At 33.8% G+C, this 22,399-nt stretch overlaps 1 protein-coding gene across 1 annotated transcript in view; it reads right to left on the bottom strand.

The window, feature by feature from the left end:
* Positions 1–21,751, bottom strand: part of LOC140330058 (collagen alpha-1(XIX) chain-like) — a 31,326-nt gene extending 9,575 nt beyond the window's left edge. The window contains exons 1-3 of the mRNA XM_072410413.1: positions 21,478–21,751; positions 17,102–17,168; positions 9,664–9,795 (exon numbers count right to left, since the gene is read on the bottom strand). Of these exons, the coding sequence (XP_072266514.1) occupies positions 9,664–9,795; positions 17,102–17,168; positions 21,478–21,570 (292 nt within the window). The 5' untranslated portion in view covers positions 21,571–21,751. The remainder of the gene's footprint in view (positions 1–9,663; positions 9,796–17,101; positions 17,169–21,477) is intronic.
* Positions 21,752–22,399: the final 648 nt, after the last annotated feature.

The following is a 22,399-nucleotide window of genomic DNA, read 5'->3' as shown; positions in this document are numbered from 1 at the left end:
TCAGATATAACATATAACTCAGTCCATAGTATTAATGTACCGAGGGGTGATATCCATCGACATGTAATAATAATTGTAATTTAATAATCTCCACATAAGTTTAAAATAAAAATGTAACCCACAAATGTATTCATTAAAAAGCAAAACATGTATTTTTTTGTCCTTTTATCAATTTCATGTAGGCAAGTGACAGTTGCCCAGCAGAATCAGGGTTAGTATTCTGAACCAGTCAGGGCTGCTTTGTACAGTGCTATCATTAAAAGAACGGACTGATTACTTTATTGGTGTGTTATTTTTGCTTCATTGTCAAGCCACAAGCTAGGAGCATTAGCAGTTTACATCAGGCTAGTACACAGTGTTTCTCCTGACCGTTAGTTATGGCAGGGGTGCCTGGAACAAAAGACTAGCATACAGAATTACCAACCCTCTAGCATATAAACAGATATTTTATATCAGAGTTTTGATTCGTTCCAATTTACAAAAACACATATACTGTAACTTTCAGAACTTATCATCAGCCCCTAATATAGCATACAAGGAAAATAAACAAAGCAAGTTTAAGCCGCTGGCCAAGGCTGTAATTTGCAATAAAATGAGGTCAAAATTTACTTATATTACCTATAATTTTACTTATTTGTAAGACAGGAAACCATCCAGAATTCAATCTAGTGCAATCAAATCAGGAAAAGTGGTTTTTGATTGTTTGCTATGCATTACTACTCTGTAACTGTGTTTCTGAATAAAAAATGTAGGTATTGACTGTATTTACACATATTTATATGGAAAGATATATGGGTGCGCATATATTATATATATATATATATATATATATATATATATATATGCATGTAGACAGACAATTTTGGACATCCCACCTATATACTTGTTTTTTTTTCATACAGTGATTGAATCTAGTTTTTGGAGATAATTTATTATCACTCCATAATGGAATGAGCATTACCAATAATATCTGGAGAAGTACTGAATATCGTTGTGGAGAACATATATGGGACACCACCATTTCTGTGTGTTGTCATTTTAATTCTGCCTACCTTCATACCAAGAGAGTAAGCATACTGGTGAATGCAACAACTTTTGGTATGTAGAGAATAATTTGATTGTATTGAGGAATTGATGTATATGATAGAGTTGTACTTATTGTATAATAGAGCTGTACTTAGTGTTTTTTTGTACATGTTGTAGTGCTGATACACCTACTAGCTATACCAATTACATCCCTGAGGAAGTAGGGACAGTCTGCGAAACGCGTCCGATGATCTTATATGTAATGTGTACAATGTATCTAGCCTATGTATGCTAACAATGTTGAAAAAACTTGGTATAAGGGAAGAGGCATGTATATTTTATTGTTGTTTCTTAATGAAGGAAATAAAAGGTATATGATAACTTTTTACAAATCCACTGCTGTTAAAATCCGGTATCTTTCTTGTTTTTGTATTCTTTAAGGTATTGACTGTACTTTTTGCCTTTTTTGCCCTAACACGTCACAAAAAAGCAATCAAATGGTCAGTCTATTCAAAACAATTTACGTTCATACGCAGAGCTTGGTGGTCGAGTTCTCGGCTTTTTGTAATTCCGCTAGTAGACTAGTAATACCACTACACTCTAGCTCCAGAGCCTACATAAAAATACATCCATCATAAGTTAAATGATTAGTGCAAGTCTTTGGCAGATGCAGGGAGTGTCAGACTGTTAGGAAGCTTTTTAATGCTGATGAAATACGTACAACCAAGGCTGATGTAATTAACATTTTTAAACCAAACAATATTTTTGTTTCAGGAATACGAATTTATTTCACAGCATAGTAACACAAAATGTACAATTTGTAATGTACACATAATTTGTAATGTAATTTATATAGTTGAGCAGACCTGTTTACCATTTTGATGAGGTATAATGAATATCAAAAGGGACAACCCTTTGTAAACTACAAGAAACTACAAAAGTCTTACCAAAATATGATTGTCATAAAACATTTCAGAAATCAAATATTAATGAGATTCTGTTTCAGAAACATTCTTTTGTTCTTTTGAAATTTTGAAATAGAAAAAATACAAATATTGTTGTGGATCTAAGGAACCCAGGGCCCTTTCAAAGCAGTGTTCCCTACCTGTAAACATAAAAGAGGTATTCCTTATATTGTACTTTGAAAATGGTACTTGGTATGCTCATGCTTTATGTCATTCTAAACATAACTGATCAAGCACAATGTTCAAAAGGCCCTCCGTAAGGCTTCTATTGTTTGCACAGATTTTAAAAATTCTTCAAAATGTTTCAAATATAAGCTTGCATATAATAAGGTTTTATTGTGAATGTAAATACCAATAAAACCACCATATGCACCACAACCTTTTGGAGTGGCTAAAAAATGTCCAGAAAACTATTACGTTTTCTGATCACAGTATTGGCTGCATGTAAACAAGAAATGTTTGTGGAGCCCAGTACCTTTTAGACATATTTGCAGACAAAACAAACTTAACAGCTTTATAGATAACATATTTACATTTTTAAAAACACTGAGCTCATCCCATTTTGTAACCACAAAAATACAAACAATCAATAAGGGGCTTATTTAATAACAAAATAAACACACATCAAACAATACAAAGCTCTAATGGACAGAGGTGCTTCATCTATTACATTTGGACTAGCAGATATGTACTTTTTAACCAAAATAATATTCATATTTCAACATCTGATGATCTAGAAACACTAAGTATGACCTTAGGATCCTACACCAGATCCAAGCTTACATAAAGTGCTTTTCCGTTCTAGGGGATTAATAGGTTAGTGTGAATGGTAAAATGGCTCCAAAACTTTACATTTGTTGTTCTAGATATAAATTTTCTTATAGTAATCTGAAAAAATTACACAGGAATTAATTTTGTAATTAACAGTCCCAAAGTAGAAGTTGAGCACCTTTGCCCAAATCAGGCAGTTACATTCAGTTACAATAAATTCTGAATTTCCCTTGTTAACATGTATAGTATGACAAAATACAAAATGCTTTTAATTTGTTGTATAATTTTACTAAATAAGCCCCTGAAATGAAATATAGAAAGATATCAATAACACTATATATTACAATACACAACAGTACCTACCATTGGCTCTGAATCTTTGGATGCGTAAGAACTGGTTATTGAAAACCATGTTCTCCTAATAAAATGTCCTGCACCGTAGCTTACACAAGCCTCTAGAACAGGGGTTGGCAAACTTTCATGGCCAATAGGCCATTTCCGGGGTGGGCGGGAGCACACTAGGCTGGACTCTGAGTCCTGCCCTAATGGTCCCGCCCACCACAAGAGAACGCCCCCTGAAGTGAAATCCCTCTCCTCCGTATGCATTGCAGAGGACAGGGATTTCCTTTCAGGAAGTATCAACGCCAGCCCCAGTAAATAGGGGAGCAACAGCAAGGCGGCACCGGAGCTCCGGCAGTTCCTAACCGATCCGACGGCAACCGGGGGCTCCGGATAGGCCAGGGGGGCGTTGAGCTGGAACTAACTACCGGCTAGGCCGTACCTGGCCTTAAGGCCGGAGTTTGTCGACCCCTGTTCTAGAACATAATGGAGTCTGGGCTTTTTTTTTTTATCAAAGTGAAATACCATGCAAGGTATAATTCACCTATTGAAATGTAGGGCAGCAAATTGATGGAATTTAGTCCACCCTATTGTATTATATATATATATATATAGAACATAATGGAGTCTGGGCTTTTTTTTTTTATCAAAGTGAAATACCATGCAAGGTATAATTCACCTATTGAAATGTAGGGCAGCAAATTGATAGATAATATATATATATATAGAAGTATATCATTTAATATGTATATATATATATATATATATATATATATATACATATAAAAAAAAATCACTACTTTAGCTACATGTTTTAAAACCCAACTCCGGGTTCTTCCTTACCCTTCCCCTATCTGTGCAATTTGAACACTTGCCTTCGCTGAGGTCTTATAAGTCTTTGCCTGTCCTCCTGAGAGTTTCAGATGATCCTGCCCACCTTTATGTGTTCATGCCCCTATTGTTGTATTTTTATAAAATGGATGTGGGTGGTAATAGACTTTTAATCATGTAGCTAAATCCTATGTATCAATGAACAAATAAAATAAAAAAAAAAAAAAAAAATTACTTTTTCTTTGCTACTCATTTGGTAAAACCAGAGACATGTACACTTCACAAGAAAGCCTCACTAAATTTCAGTTGTCTAATTTCTGGATATATATATCTGCAGTATCTTAGCCGATAATTACTTTTATGAATTTATGAATACAAACAAAATACAGGGGGCAGATAGGTATAGAAAGGGTGTGGCAGTGACCTTTGTGTAAATTGGAGTAGGACTAGGATTCTTCAGAAGGTTTGGATTTTAAGCAATACTGTAACTCAAAGGAATTAAAAAAACCCAAGCTTTCAAAATACATTAGCATTCTTTGTCAGGCACAATCATGCCAGGTGAAGAAACCAATGCATTTTGAAAGCTTGCATTTTCAATCTTTTAAGTTAGCTAGTAAAGGGGACCACATTAACTCTGATCTTTCTGCTTCCATTGACAGCTAACATGGTTCGGTACTTTGCTGCTTTATTATTTTGATAACTCGGTACAAAATGGACTATCAATAAACTTTGTTCCATTTGTATTTGCTTGCTCCTTTATGCAATCAATATAAAATTTTAATTAATTTATAAAAAACAATTGTCACATTATCAGAATGCATTCAGTTTTAACATGTTGGAATATGGAATACACACACACTTCATACACTTTAAAAAAAAAACATTTTACAGTAGGGGTAGAATTCTACATCCAGACTTAAAGTAGTAATTTGGCAAGTCTGGCTCTTGCAAACAGGCTTGTTTCTCATGAAACATTAGCAGCCATAACTGAGCTTCTACAGGTGTGTCATGCCTATTAAAAGCAGAAACCTGTGCTGATTAGTTATCAGTTATAAAGACAATAGATGTTCTTAATTCCTGTATTTCCAAGGTTCGAGTCTGCCCCTTTTTTACAAAGCCCCTATCATATAAGGATGGTAAATTATTTGACAATCTCAGCAATAGAAAACAGTTCAAGGAGTTTTTCCATGTGCCCTCCTGCTAAGCCAGGCCAAATTTAAATTTTTTTTAAAGGTGTCTGTCCAAGCCATCCTATCACATACTGATTAATGTTCTCATTTTACACTTTGCGCTAGTACAGTGGTCTTGGTTTATCAAATCTGGAGGCATGCAAAAGTGTCATTGTTGCTTAAAGTACCCAGTCAAATTCCAACTCCTAATTTTCCAAGACAAGTAAATTTATAAATAAATCAATAAAGCGTAATGTTTATTTCGGTGGACTACATCTCCACTTTTGCTTTTTCCAGTTTGGACAAACCATTATCATATTGGCTCATAGTTTAGTAAACTTAAAAATGCACACAATTCAATTTACTTTTTTTGCAATTACACTAATAACATTAAAGTGTTAGGAAGCTGATTTAGTAAAGCTGAAGAAAAGAAAAGGGCATAAAAGCAGAGTTGCTGCTCTAGTGAGCAATCAGAGATTTGTTTCATATACCGTAAATAAAAAGTTAACCAGTTTGGCTGAGGTTGAAACCAGCCTACAAGTTTCTCAGTTTTAATAAATCAGCCCCTATATTGAACACATGTTCTGAAAAACTAAATCAATAATTCAATATCCCTAATCTACTTCACATTCAATACTGTTTCAGTTTACAATCAGTGGATTTGTCCTATAGGTTGTATGACTTTTTTTCTCCCAGTTTGACGTCATACATCTTCACAGTGAACTTTCTTCTTGTCTTCATTCCAGTTGGACTTATTCTGATGCCAGAGAAGACCAAACTACTGGGAAAATAATAGATAGGAACCACCTATCAAGAGGCTTACTAAAAGATTGGCATTCTTATTTTTTATAAGTCAAATCAAATACAAATATTGTGTAAATCAGTCAAAAATAAGAATATATGCAGCACAATATAGCATGTGAACTGTGCAAAAAACGGTTATGGAACTGTCAAGTTGTCTGCCCCAGTTATCACCAATTAGCCTCACCATGAACATCTATACCTAAAATATTTAGTTTTTTCCTTTTTAAAATTCCTAAATGGGGACTTTTTCGGTAACGGCTTTAGTGTTGTATATGAAATATTGGGGAGAAACTCACCCACTCCAATAGTTATGTTGACAATTTGAAATATTAAAACTGTCACCAGAACAGGTGGCAGGAGAAGTATTTTAAGGGGGAAAAAAGTTCTGGTTTTTAGAGTTTATTTTCACCCCAACGGTCAAGATATGTATTTTCAATTCTTGTGTTTTCTGTACGTAACTAAAAAGTTAAAGTATTAAAAGCCCCAAACAAGACAGAGACCACTAAATTAGCAAACAAATGCTTACAGTTTGTTTATCCTATTATTATCCATACTATATGCCTCATCCTAAATTACAGGAGGAAAAAAGGTAAATAAAAGACTGGTGATCAAATACAGTCTCAATAGAGATTGGAAGAGTAAAGCAGACTTTGCAATGTATACATCTGTGCAATCTGGCATTAATACACATTATGTTAACGCAGTCTGCTTTTTAATGGGATGCCTTTGCACCCTAGCTTAGGTTTTTATAGACCTGCAGCATTTTTCTCTACACCAGGAACGAAAAACACAAGTGGTTCACATTGTTGTATTGTAGAGTGGGTTTTGGAATGCTATTTAAATTATATAGCACTATTATGCATCACAGTTGGAATAATGTGTTGCAATAAAACCCACATTTTCCCACGAGGCAAAAGCACGAATCAGCCCTCTTAGTAAAAAATAAAAATATATTGATTTTCAGCATATTTTCCTACAGCATTAGGCAGGTGCATCAAGGGATGAAACACTTTTCAAAAAAGAAGACTGTCCCTGAGCCCTATTGTAGCTACAGCGCTCTTGAAAGCAATCAGGTAAGGATGGATATGCTTATCTGCAATTTACTTGCCCCACCCATCCAGTGGACTCCTAACATCCTCATTATGGCATGTAAAGAAATAATTGGTGAAGGGGGTTCTCTATCCTGTGTAATATGGCAGACAGGTCATGTCCAGCAGCTTTAATGCGGGATACTGCACTATACATTTCATTTACATTATAAACAAACATTGGGTACAATCTACCAGCTGCTCGCAGAGCATCTTACCATTTGTAGAAGAACAGCCAACTATGTACTTTACCATAAACAGTGTCAATATTAACGAGAAATGCAATGACACAGGAGGCTCTTGTAAAACTTCAACACAGCATTTCAGTATCCTCGATAATGTTATTTTTTATCCTTTATGCACAGGGATATGGTTGTATTAAATAAAATTAGGCACTAGCATGTATATTGCTCATGGTGTTAATTATTTACAAGCAGATGAATAAACATACTGTGGGACATATGCATACTTGAAAGAATTTTGCAATGGCCACGTTAGTTGCAAAATGCATGAAAATAAAGGCACAAACTTTTCTAGTAAATGCAATAGTAAATGCAGATTTACAATTAGTAATATACTCATTAATGTGATTTAGCTGGTATATGGTAGGTTGATATATTATATATATATATATATATATATATATATATATATATATATATATATATATAATTATACACTTATTTTTTTCAGTGCTTCTCAGATATGTTTGTAAAATAGATCAGCTTGATGCGAACATAATGTATTATGCACTATATAGTATTTTTTAAATATTGCTTTTATTTAAAATTTTTAATTATATATGTGCATAGAAGAAGTAATATTTGTTCATAACACATTCAGGTGCTGCTAAATGCCTGAATACTTATATTTACTAAGAAAATAACTTTTTGGACGATTAACACAAAACTTTATTCCTATGTAAATCTGCCCACATAACTATATGCAAACCACACAAAAACTTCCACTATACACCTAATTTATTACGTCAATGTAGTAAGCACAATATTATTCAGTCATCAATCACAACTCACTGTCATCAATAACTGATGTAAAAGAACTATGAACATCTATTGGTATGGAGTTTAACATAATCTCTGGCTCTCTATGTTAACCACTGCTCAAATAAGTTCATGTCATATTCCCAATAAAACCAAATCTGTTTTTTTTTTAATACACCACAACTTGCTTTTATAAACATTCAAAAAAACTAAAATCTAAAAATTTATATCATGGGTCAATTTACACCACAAGTTTTTTTTAACTCATTAGGCATTTGCGTGTTTCAACATGTTTTGCATTGTAATGCTTTTTTCCTTAATTATTTATTTATATAAGAAAAAGAACAGAGGTTCAGAAAAGCTGGACTTTCAAGGGCTTACTTATCTAAAAAATCATATAAGAACATTTTATTTCAACAATTTTAAAACAATGAGCTACAATAAAAACAGATTAGCACCAATATAGATATGGTTAATAGATCTCAATATTATCAGTAACTTTTGAAACAATAAATCACCCCTCCAAAGGCATGAAAGCAGTTTTTGTGGGGATAGTTAATATTCATAAAAGTGCAAGTTTTATTAATTATTTTAAATATCTAAAAATAAGCAGAGGTCTCATATGCTAGCCCTAAGCTAACAAATTCTGTACGAATGGCTGTACAATAGAAGTTCATGAGAACATCAAATCCTCTTTTAGCAGCAAACAGACTTATTTCCCACCCTATGCGTTTCGCCCCCCAGGGCTTCTTCAGGGGTCTGTTAGGGAAACGTATTAGTATTGCTGAGACCTTTTTCGAGTAAGGTGTATGCTAACTACTTTGGAGCCCTAATTATAAAATCTAATGGAGCTTTGACTGTCCAATACTGTCTCTCTCCTCCTAAAACTGCTCCCATGGCTTTATCTCAGGCTGGGCATCTTTGAGTTTACTTTCCTCCTTAAACCTTAAAGTGTCACCTTTTTTGGTGGAACACACTGCTATAACACCCTCCCAAAGTGAAAATCACTCACAAACTCATTTGTACAGTGGTGGTGGTGGGGGGGGTGTTCATTCAACGCATTTCGCTGCAATTTTAGCTGCTTTCTCAGGAATAATTGGCAGAAATCATATATCTATATATAACAATCAAGATCATACATAACAGATGTACCGATGCTGGGGGCACAGAGAGAGCATCCTCAGCTATAATCCTGTTTGGGCTTCCACATTATTTACCTATCTGGGCTTTTTATTTACTTTGAATGGATTCATCTTTATCTGAATGGGCTTCTAAGAACTCTTCAATCTTGAATACACTTCTACTTGGAGGATTTCTAACCCTCAAAACTTTTAAACTTGGCCCATTTGTTATTCAGCCCGGCAGTGTTCTGCTGTCTTTGTGCCCCCAGCATCGCTACATCTGTTGTGTGTAATCCTAAAACCACAGGTTCAACTTTGTTATCCTACCTTTAATGTTATGCGGGTAGTCCCGGGTTACATACGAGATAGGGACTGTGGGTTTGTTCTTAAGTTGAATTTGTATGTAAGTTGGAACAGGTAGCATAGTTTACAAGGGTGCTAGAAGAAATGGGGTCTCTACATATTACTACATTTAACTGAAAATTCCAATATATCTGTTCTAAACTATTTAACTATTGATTTTTATATTGGTATTATTTATGCTGTACCTTGAGGACCAGGTGGCCCTGGATCTCCAGGTGGTCCCGGAAGTCCATCCTTTCCCGGTGGGCCTGGTTTTCCTTGAGCAGCTAGCAAGGCAGCCGGTGTTTTTAGCTGAGATATGAAATCACTCATTTTCTCTGCAGAAATAAACACAAAAGGTGAGTTCTCAGAATTGTCAGAAAATACACACAAGAATTTTAATGAATATTTCTTGTTATTATTTACACTACATGCTGAAGTTGTAAAGTTCAGTTTTTTCCATCAGCAAAGCACACTGTGCTTTTCAAGTCATCTCAACCTCATGATTAAGATATGAACAGTATATTCACATAAATTATATAGAGTCAAGAGCTGTGAAGAAAAACATCTACCACTGGGAGAACTGAAGATTTCATTATCACAGAATTTCAGATGACATTTTCACATTTTTCGTGATTATGAACGCAGCTAAACTGGCAGAACAGTGAAAAAGTATATATATTGCTGACAAATGTGTTACTGTTGAGTCATTGTTAGTAAATGAGATTACATTTGCCTAAATAAATACACTTATATGTAATATATTGGTTTTATGGTAAAATGTACTTGTTTTTAAAATTAAATCAAATGTATATGATATCCATATGTTCACATATTTTCTGTGCCATAATTTTATGATTTTGACATTTTTAAACTGTGCTTTCCAACAGCTATTTGCATGTCAGTCAGCTCAATCAACATTTTTAGAAGCTATATAAAAGCATTAACAGCAAAATCTGTCTAATAAGTGCAGAATTTGATAGAACATGTGCAACTTCAGATGCAACAGTGATACCCCCCCCCCCCAAGAAACTCTCTAAGAGTGTATTGCTCTCTAAAAGTGGAAAGTAAGTCTAATAATAATAAAAAAAAATGTTGCTGCCTGGGAACTATTTCATCCCAACCCAGCCAGTGAAGATAGGCAAAGACTTTAATCTCAGAAATAAAATGGGAGAAGCTGGATAAACTGGATACCAAAACGAAATATGTTTTGAAATGCACTTGCTGATAACGCTGGAGCTTGAAGCCAATTCAATTGTACCCAAAACAGGTGGATGGATGTCATATGACATATGAAAGTTGCTTTTTGGAAGCACCAATGCTTGTGAACAGATTTGAAATACATGAAATCTCCAACGAGATTTGGACTCACTAATGAACACTTTTTAGGACTGACAACTAACATTTACTGTGACATTGACCATCTTGTCAGTCAAAGACAATACACAGTTCCCATTTGAATAATTCTGTGTAAATGAGTTAATAATCTTCAAAAGGAAATATTTCTATATTTAGTTTGGGTTATGCAACACATGATGGTTGCATTGTATTAGGGAACATGACAACTCTACTTGATTTTTGGGTTGCATGATATCCGTACTGGGTATGTAAAAAAAATCTGTACTTAATAACAGATATAATATCTTTTTATTTTTATTTGACAAATCATATGGCACATCATTATTTCAAGTGGGACCTGTTTTATTTGATTAAATGTTAAATAAATGGCAATAGTAGTAGGACTGGATTGCAATATGCAGAGGGTTTTAGGCTTGGATGTTTAGAGAACTGCTTGCGGATCTTAGTAGAAACATAAATGCCTCATAAATGTGTACTATATTGTGCTGATACAGCGATCTTGCAAGGAAAAAGAAATTATTTTATGTTTGATAAGGCAGAGGTTATTAAACACAGCAAGCAAGCCCTTGAAATATTCTGGAATTAGTGATCAGCAGTGAACCTTACCAGATCAATGTTTAAATTATAGAAAATAATTTTATTTGCAATTGCGTGTCTTTAGCTAATCTAAAATACAATATACATATATACCCACGCACACCTAAGAATATTGACTATCAAAACTTAAAAATATGAAGATTTATGTTTTCTTTTTTTTAACTCAGGTACCTTGATTACCTAACCACATGTATATTGAATATGATAATAAACAAAAAGGACGTGGACATTGAACAACACTGCCCCTACCTATTGTTATGACGTCTTTGAGGTTCAAATCACATTTTAGAAGCTATTTATGCATAAATCCATAAAAGTCTTCAACAATGTTTTAATGCAAGTGATAATAAATGCTACTAGATGCTTGAACCATTGGTTATTGAGAAGCTTGATGTAAAATGTTCATGGTCATTTTTTTTTTTTTTACTGCGGTTTAGATTCCAAACAGAAGATCATATCAGAAGAAAACTGTTTAGAGCCTTTGCTAATGGAAGGATTTTGCTGAATAAGCCAGTTTTCAAAATTTTGTTCGGCTAAAGCTTTCCATAGCAACTGGGGATAAATGCAAAAAAAATGAGCGTGGCTTTCATCTGCTATTACCAGCAAGATTTTGGAACCGATCTATGCTGTTTAAGTGGATAGTCTTCTCCCTAGGATAAAAAGCATGATAGCAAATTCAGTGTGTTGCTTAGCTCCATAAGCATTCAATATGCTTTAAGATTATATATTCAACAGGAGCAACTGCATAAATAATTGATGCTCAGGAAAAATTTTGTCCCTAAGGATGATTTCCTTAAAGTGAGTTATGTTTTTAAGTCATTTAAAAAAACATATAGCTCTACATGGAATTAGCTACATGTATAGTGATGAGATATGACATCACACGTAGAAAGAGTTACACAGCTTTGGAACCATCAAGAGGACCACTAAATTAGAATTTTTGTGATTAAAATCTTTATTTTTCTATTAAAGTAACCTTTTGAATACCCTGCAGTACAATATCTTTGTGTTAACATTAAAGCAGCAATGTTATTATTGCATTTATTTACATTGTTTTTATTCTCTTAAAGCGCACTTGTGCACAGATTATGGATAACTATTAACCTATTCTAAAACACGGTCTTAGCTTTAAAACAAGCAATCCTTGACCTCATAATGTTAATGTAAAGATATAAAAACCCTAAAACATCATAGCAAGTATTCTAGAATCATTTTTTGTCCCTTTGTAATCAATATTCTGGTGTAAAAGAAAGGCATAGAAAAGGAGTTAACTATTGAATATCTTTGTAGTGAACATTAAACATGCAAATGTATATTAAAGAAAAACATTTTTTTGCCTTGGATAAAGAAGGAAGCATTAGAATCTTTAAATCTTTGTTCAGTTACTGTTTACTGAATTGTGCAAGGAAAAGGTGTGAACAGACTTTACACCCTAAAATGCTTGTAAAATGATACTAGTAAATGATTTGTGCTTTCCTTAATTCCTGCTCTGCTTGACTACCTTAAAGTACACTCATATAACTTTTGCTCTTCAGTCTTACAAAGTAGTAAGTCTTTCTGTAATTCTGTCCTAATGGAATAGACAATTCTGAGTTCTTTCCCTGCTAACATACCAAAATATCACAATAAAAGGATACATTTATATTTACTGGCACTGGTTTGCTTAAATAGTATGTTGTTTCCTATAATTGTGGCATTAAAAGAAGTTTAATATTTGTGTCTGCCAATGAATTGCATTCATGTTGTTGCAATTTAGCCATGATAGGTATTTGCAAGACTACTGAGTGAACTATGCAAACACAATATTTTATACACGTGTATGACAAGAATACCATTACAAGGCCCTCATTTTTAAATTTAGTTTGTTGGCTGACTACAGTCAGGTATGAAAGCAATTGATTTCTGTTAATTTACTCAAAACCAGTTTTGAGCAACATTCATTAAATCAATGCCTGAAGCAGTAATTACCTGCTATTAAAATGCTTTTAGAGATAACTGTTTAGCACTTGGCTCTGCATTATTGAGTTATTTCTTTAATGTGCTACCAGAGTTGTCAATTAGTTGTACTGAGCAACGGGTTTCACAGAGTACACAAATGAGCAGCAATTGGAAGCTTTTAAAAACTCTTTGTAGCACAGTACTTTGACCACACATGATAATTGATTGCATGACTACAACATCTTGTACAAAGGCAAATTATTTTCACATCATTTCCATTCAGATATGAAATGTAAAATCCTGCAGGGCAGACAAGAATGAACTTTTTGAACACTGCAAACCCAGTTTTGATATTAAATGGTTATCTGCACAATGATGCAAAGCGTAATTTGCTTAAGACATATTTTAGCTTTTCAAATGATGCTTAAATGTATAATAGTTGTCATTTTCTATGGTAAGTCAATTAGAGTGAATATTTTGTCTTTGAAAATGATCTCTTTGGTGGAGTAAGAATGAAAGAATCGTATAAACCAAAAAGGGGCAAGCATTTGTGGCTGTGTTTTTATTGTGTGTTTTTGCTATACAGCATGAACTTGATAAAGTATATTTTAAAACTTGTGGAGTTAATCTGGATTCATTTTAACTAATATTTATTCAAATGTCAAGTCAAGGCTGTTAACATATGTTCAACTTAAAAATAACTAAATAATAACTTGTGAAGTAAATTACCAGCTTATACGTTAAAAATATAATTCACAATATAACTCATAAAATATTACAAATGATGTGTTGTTATTGTGCCTCCAGTCTGGACTTGAAAGTACAGTAAAAAAAAAAAACAATTTGTGGGGTTAGGTGGTGAGAAGGTTTCGAAAGTACTCAGGGGCTGGGATAGAAAAAAAGAGAGGAAAAACTAGAACATTTTATTCCTCTAGTATGATACACATATACATGAAAAATTTTGTACCATTTGCGATCTACAGCAAGAAGTTTTAGTGGTAATTCACAAAGGTTTTACCACACAGAAAAAAACTGTTATTTGCATCACCATCATTGTCTAGCATTACAAGCCTGGAGCCAGTTGGACACAATCAGCACACTGAACTGCATCATCATATTTTTTACCCTACCTAGTTTTTTTTTTTATATTAAAATAATGCACCTCACATAAATTGTATAATATCAAATGCTGACTCTATTACAGCTGGTTTCCATTCCTCGAACTGCAATAATTCTAATATTCAATGGATCACTTAAAGTAATGTGCATGGTCTTTTATAAATAACACAAAGTAAACCCATTCATATAATGACAAAAAAAATGTATTATTTAAGCTTCTGGCCAAACACCTGGAAAATACCCATCTATTACTAGGATGAACTTTAGCATTGGGTAAATCAGAACTTGTTCCGACCAATTTGAGTATTGGGGGACGCTTTTGTTTTCACAAGTAGAACTAACTCACAGGTTTGGTTCTGCTTTGGAGGGGTTACAGTTATAAATCTCCTTATAATATGCACACATCCTTTGACTCAGCATGGTTAGCATGATGACAAAATACCAATGGGCAGCACAGTGGCTCAGAGGTTAGCACTCTGGCCTTTGCAGCGTTGGGTCCCAGATTTGAGCATGGAGTTTTTGCAGGTTCTCCCCATGTCTGCATGGGTTTCCTGCAGGTACTTTGGTTTCCTCCCACATTCCAAAAACATGCAGTTAGGTTAATTGGCTCCCCCCAAAAATTTGACCTTAGACTACTTTAATGACATATGACTATGGTAGGGACATTAGATTGTGAGCTCCTTTGAGGGACAGTTAGTGTCATGACTGAAAAACTTTGTACAGCGCTGTGTAATATGATGGTGCTATATAAATACAGTATAATAATATTAATATAAAAACAAGTTTCAGAATTTACATCAATTATTCACATCAATGTTTCCTTGCCATTGCTGTGGGACCTCTGTAATAAATTCGGAGTTCAGGTGCACAAATCTAAAAACAGAGTGCAACATATATTGTATAATCTACGTTAGAGATAATCACAGATGTTGTGAACAGCTTGAACATTCATTTTCATTATACATTATCAGTAATGAATAATGATACAGCTCTGACTAGATGGTTAAAAGCACACGTTATTAAGGTTAACGATGAAGCTACTAGTAATACTTGTAGAACTGATAAAGTAAGTGGATTACAAAATGTATGTAAAAATGGTATAAAAACAATGCTATTCTAATGTTATATTATTTTCTTGGAGGGGTTTAAAACATTTATCAAGTTATTCTAATGTAGCACTTACCCCTATAGGGGTGGCTGTTTGTACCCAGCTCTTTCTGGTGGGGTGACCCTAGGAAATTTAACACAGGCTTTGGAACTTTTTGGAGTTTTATTTTAAAAGTTCAGCACATATAAGAAAGAAGTCAAGGGTGCATTACATTAACCAATTAAATTCTAGCATGCAAAGTCCTAAAGCAATTGACAATATAAGATAGTTTCAAAGGCAATACTGATACCTCCAAAGGGAGTGAGAATTTAACAAAAAATTAATGGGGTGAGGGAATGTGGTATTATATCCTAGAGTGTGTAGCTTCCACCTTTAGCCTAACCAGACCACAAAGGTCTTCATGACTGATTGCTCTGATCTCTCTCATCATCTGCATGCTATGACTCCATGAGGGTACCACCTAGCACACAGGTCTCCCATATTTAGGCATATGAATATGACCCTGAATAGGGCACTGAAATAGCCCATGGGTCAAAAACAAAAAAATAACTACAGTAGAGTAGTGATTTGTTGTTACCCATTTCCACACAGATACCAACTACTGTATGCAGCAACAGTCATTCTTCAGCCATCATTCCCCATGTGGAAAACTAAGTTCTAGAATTATCTAGAAACATTCTTCTTAATCCTTAACACTGAACCCAGGCTCAAGCTACACAAGGATCTAAGGATCACTTAGAGAGATTTCCCTTCACTTTCAAAAACAAACTAATCACATTATACTAAAGGAAGTGGGAGTATTTCTTGACCAGCAGTACAAACCAATCAAATCAAAAAAGAATTGATTTAAAAGAAAAGACCAACACCTTGTCAAATATCTATTTCCGTCTGTGCCCGTTTTTTTTTCCAAATATCCAGTCTAGAAAACATTGCCAGTAATATAGGAAATAATGGGAAATTTAGCTAATGTATGGCAGAAAAATTGGATTTTACTGCTTATAGGGTAATTGCAGGTTATTTGAAATAGGTGGGTTATTATTGTTGAAGGATTAGCATCATTGTGTTGTACAGTTCCCAGTGTGGCACCATACTGTGAATATTAGAAATTACATTTAAGAGAGAGAAAACAAAACATCCTAAGTAAAAAAAAAATCTAATTAGAGAAAAGACTGAAGTAACTATTTTAAATGTTAGTGTATGGACTACTTACACTATATATCCACTGTAAGAGACCATATTTTAGTCATCTGATGTACAAACCAGCGAGTTGTCACCATATTACTGAACTGGGATTCTGAAGGGTCATCAGAATCATAAGGGTCATCAGTTTCACATCAATTGAAAAAAAAAAAGGACAAACACACATGCACACACAGAACAATCTATATTATTACATAGTTCATAATAACTTTAAACCAGAATGACAAAAAGGTCTTCCTAACAGCAGTCTGCAGAAAATCCATGAATACAGGGTATAATGATAGCTAGTTACACATTCATATTTTCTACCTGGTCTCCCTTACCTTCAAATATCCGTAAAACTTCTTGTTTAATATATTTTTTCAGTTCTTCAAATGAAATATTCTGTGTCTGCAGAGAAAGTTATTGTGGTTATTTGCATAATTGAAACAAAAGTACAGCATACAATACAATAAATCTTTGTATTTGAGATGGCACAGAGGTGTCTTTAAAAATACCTCTCTATCAAGTTGATTCCTAGATTGTTATTTTCCTTGTCAGGTTTCTATTCAGTAAAATATTTGGCCATGTGCTGCAGAAGATTCTATCTAGATGAGTAGGAATGAATCCTGAAAAGTTGCATAGCATACCTTAACAGCTTCTAGGTCCCATGTGGACATTTGCCCATTCATCTCTGACTCGCACACTTCCAGTGTTACAATATGAATTTCTTTTTGCAGCTATTGCAGACTAGGAGCACAGGAAATATTTGCACTATGTAAGTATGATTTGTGCATGTTCAGTTTTCCAGTTTTCTCTTGAGAAAAGATGACGTATATAGAGATTAAGAACCCATGACTTCTGCACCTTGTCAGTCAATACTAGAATAAAAGAATATTCTGAAATTGTTTGTGTGTTAGGGACTTTGTAGTGCAACTGGTAGTGCTACCATTTCAAAGTTTATATATTGTCACATTTAGTTTACTGGCTTAAAGCTTATAACTTTCTTACAGTCCATATCTTACAAATGTGCTGTCATGTATAGCACCACGATTGCCTTTCTGCAAATAAAGGATGTCACAGGGTTGTCAGCTTTAACTTGTAAAGCTCATATATTTTACTGTGATAACCAGAACTCTTCCTTCAACTATGAAGCACAAAACCTCCCCAAGTACCAGTAAGCCCACTTACAACCTCAGAGTAAGAAGATTTTTATCCCCACTACATTGGCATTATGTCTATAGCTTTCAAGTTATAGGCAATACCATATTTAAAGGAAGAGAATGGAACATCCAACTGGAAGTTTCCCAATAGAGTTGTCCGTGCTTCAATAAAAAATGTGCAGCCTGGTATCTGCATTTTCAAGTAAACAAGTAGCAATTACTCATCAACTGTGCATAATGAGTTAAGCTGTTAAAAACTGTAGGTTAGGTAGGGTTAGATCATTTCACTGAGCTCCTAGAAATCTTTAAATACCTTATTAAGGAAATTATGCAACAAGAAATTAAAGAAATCTCCCAAAATGTGTGTCTCTGGAACAAATGTCCCCATTGGAAGATATTTCCATACCTTTTGTTCAGGGGAATTATTTTTATTCTATATGGTTTTAAACATTTTTTTTCTAATATTAATATTCCTATATTCTCTGTAGTGCATCAAGGAGCTCGCGCTGTACTTCAGTTTTGCTGCTAATTTTCCACACGTACCAAGGACAGTTTCTGTGGTAAGCCAATAAAAATAATCATGGGGGAGGTGTGGGGGAAATTGGGGTGCCCAAGGAAACTCATACAAAACCTTTTGTGTTTTTTGTGACAGCAGTCATTGGGTCAGAATATTCAAACTCTACAATGGGGTCTATCCCTTTACTTACTACACGCCAAGATGTCCGGTCATTTTTTTGTATTTTGGAATAAAATGTTTTTTGGTTACAACCATAGAGGAAAAGGCACTGTACAAACAAGGCGATTTTGGATGTACATGATAATCTATATGGAAATAAGGTGGACATGCAGTTTAATTATGGTTTATTCTTCATATTGTCCACTGCCACCCTCCCCGCCTTCCAGCTGTCCTACTAAGGGAACCTTGGTTTTATCATCCAATTCTGTTCTTTTCTCCTGAAGAAATGGAAGCAATTCATCAAACTCGTCAAGGATAGCATGTCTCTGTTAGTGGCATGCTAAAGAAAGCATACATGTTTGTATACATGCTGTTATGTTTTATTATCGTGTTTTCATATTAATCATTTAGTCATATCAACTCCATTATAGATACCAATAACTAATTAATATATGTTAAAAAACTGTGGACATTGGGAAATGTTGAACATATGGTGCCTCTAAAGTCTCAAATATATATATTGCTTGAAATACAAAAGTGTTAATTCACTTCAGGACGTGGCACGTGTTGATGAATCAAACGTAAGGAAATTTTATAAATTTATTAATAAATGAAAAGGCTTTCATTTTTCAATATCTTTCATGTAACATGCATTCACCCACTGGCCAGTTAAGAAGATTGAAGTGGTTCTACCTACAGCTAGAGTTGTTTGAGGATGAGCAACTGCCAGACTGTCTCTACATTTATAATTTTATGTTTTTTCGCTTTTCTTTTGCTTTAAAAAACAAATAATAGGGTTAGGGAGGAGAGATTTTATGGCACAAGCTGAGATTCATAATAGGTAAAAAAAAGAGTTTCAGAAACCCGCAGGGGTCAGTTGAAAGTTGTGGCTGCCATAAAACAATAAAAAAAACAACCTAAATGCCCAAATAGTAAAACTGACTTTTAGCATAATTTTAGGACAATGTAAACTCCTAATTCCACTTACCCCTACATTTTTAAATAAAATATTTTGTGATTTAGTTAGTTTATTTATTTATAGTTATTTAGTTGTTTTTAGTTATTTTAGTTATTTATAGTTATGTTTGTAAATATTTGGACAGAGACAACTTTTTTTTGGTTCTGTACATTAATTGGCTTTTTAGATTTTTTTTTAGATTTTTTTTTTTTTTTTTAATTGATAATGTCACCTGAGTCAATTGTCCAAATACTTTTGAGCCCCTGAAATGAAGTGATTGTGTAAAAAAAGGCTTTAGTTCCTCACATTTTTATGCAATCTTTTTGTTCAACCCACTGAATTAAAGCTGAAAGTCTGCAGTTCAACTGTGGTAATGTACAGAACCAATATTAGAAAAAAGTTGTCTTTGTCCAAATATTTATGGACCCAATTGTGTATATATATATATATATATAAAAATAAATATCTTTATTTACACACATAGTTTTAGCCCCCTTCTCTATCACAGCTGTATTTTATTTTAAATAAAAGAAGCAAATGGAAAAAAGGATAGGACATGCATAAAAAGGATTTGTCTTTAAGCAGTCCTGGGATTTCTGTGTACATGGTTGCAGGGCAAAACAGACATCAAATGAAGATTGCAGGAAGATGGATCAAAATGCTGTATGAAATGTATACCTAAGGTATGAGTTCAGAGAAATACAAAGCTAAGTGTTTCCTTATGGATAAGTACGTGTTTCTTCAAAAAAACAAAAAGCAAAAAAACAAAAAAAAAAAAAAAACACACAATATGAAGCTTCCTTTACGTTTTTCAGTGAAAAATAAAAAATACAACCCAGTAACATTATACCTTTGCACATCAACACTTAGTCTCAATTTTTTTTAAATGGCTAATTGCAGAAAGATTTGCCAATCAAGCTACTTGCAGAGAGAAGAATAATGGGTTCAGACAGTGTTTTCGGAATGTAGAGATAACCATATTCAAAGTCCATGGATGGGAACAAACAGGGGAAGCTACAATGAAATGATACACAATATAGTTGTATATTATGTTAACAGAACACTCTGGATATGGTAATATGAATTGTAGTATTATTATTAAGAATAATGTAATATCATTGGTTAAAACATTGTCCAAGGATCTCATCATTTATGTGTGTTTAGAGTACCATGATCTTTTAAAATAGGCCACAGTTCATGTGAATGAATGCTTTTGAAAAGCAGTCTGGCCAGGCTAGTCCCGGGCAAGAATGTGACGTGTACAGTGGTCACCCAACGGTGTTCTTGGATCAATCCTGAAGATAAATGACCGTAATACACGTGAAGGAAAGAGCTAATTTTCATATGTATGCAGCCTAATACATATGTATGCAGCCTAATAGTTTCTCTCTCTGTATTGCTGTACATACAGTATACTACAATTCTGTGTAATTGTGTACAAAGTGCTGTTGATATCCTTAGGCTTTTTAAGCACATAGGCTCATCCTAGTTTTTATGAAAACAGAGTTGTAGAGGAACAGCTTGACCAAAATACAACATTTATTGTTTAGCTACTACGAGGTACATATTTGAACACATCTTAGACGCTGGAATTCAAATGGTATGTTAATTCAATACTGTATAAACATTACATAGACATTCACCTGTTATACATGGGAGGTGACAATGTATTCTTCACAGCACAGAAATTAGGAACCCTTACTTAATATCCTGTTAGTTTACTTTTTTAGTTGTGTACTATATTGTAATATTTCTAAAGAATAAAATGTTGTCCGAAATAAGCAGGTCATATCAATAAATGATTTATTGACACTAAATATACATAAACCTCATAAGCACAATAGGGTAAATATTATAATATATAAACATAATTTACACACTAATTGATAATTATGTCTTCTTATAATTAGGGTTTACACTAACCGTTATTCCTGGGGGTCCTGGCGGTCCTGGGTGACCATCTTTTCCTGGTTGTCCAGGGTAGCCCCTATCTCCATGTGGCCCTGCAGGTCCCATATCTCCTTTTTCTCCTGGTAGGCCTGTTTTTCCTCTTGGACCTTGATCTCCTGGTATACCCGGATCACCCTTTAAAAATGGTAGACAAGATAAAATATGTTTATAAACAGAACACAGAGATAAATAGCCATGTTACAAAATGAGAGGATATCGACCTTCAACCTATAAGAATTAAAAGAGCAATGTATTCTATAAATAAATGCTGCTAAAAAGACACCATAGTAAACTGATCTGTGCAACCTCTTGTGATAAAAGATAAATAATTGTATATGCATTTCACAGTAAGTCAATAGCTAGCCAAAATATAACAATTAAAACATACATGGCTAATAAATAATGGTGTGTACAATTCATCACTTAAAGCTGCAAATCCTGCAGATGCTATTTGTCTTGTGACAGTGTTTGAAATAGGGAATCATCTTGAGCTACATGATCCTATATATAGCTAAGCGAACAAGCTAAGGGTTTCAAGAAATTTACAGGTCCAGTGTTCTTCCTGACAGTTGTTTTTGGATTTTCTAAGATTACATCAGCAGTAAACTAACAGGATCGTTCAATAACATTACCTAATGATTGCAGGATCTTATTGACCTGTAAAATCTAAGTTATCAAGTATTTTTTACAATTTACAAAGTAACATTGGAAACCCTATGAGTTTTAAAAAATAAATATGGTCACTTAGATTGAGATCAAAATCTTTTTTCACTTTCTTCAGTATTAAATAGGCAATTTTATGAAATATGTAGGATTTTTTTACCATAAAAAATTACTTTGGACAATTAATTATTAAAATGCATGAGTTTACTGAAATGTTTCTATTTATTTTGAT

The sequence above is a fragment of the Pyxicephalus adspersus genome, chromosome 4, assembly GCF_032062135.1.
Source record: "Pyxicephalus adspersus chromosome 4, UCB_Pads_2.0, whole genome shotgun sequence".
Taxonomy (NCBI): domain Eukaryota; kingdom Metazoa; phylum Chordata; class Amphibia; order Anura; family Pyxicephalidae; genus Pyxicephalus; species Pyxicephalus adspersus.
This window is presented reverse-complemented; position numbering and strand designations above follow the sequence as displayed.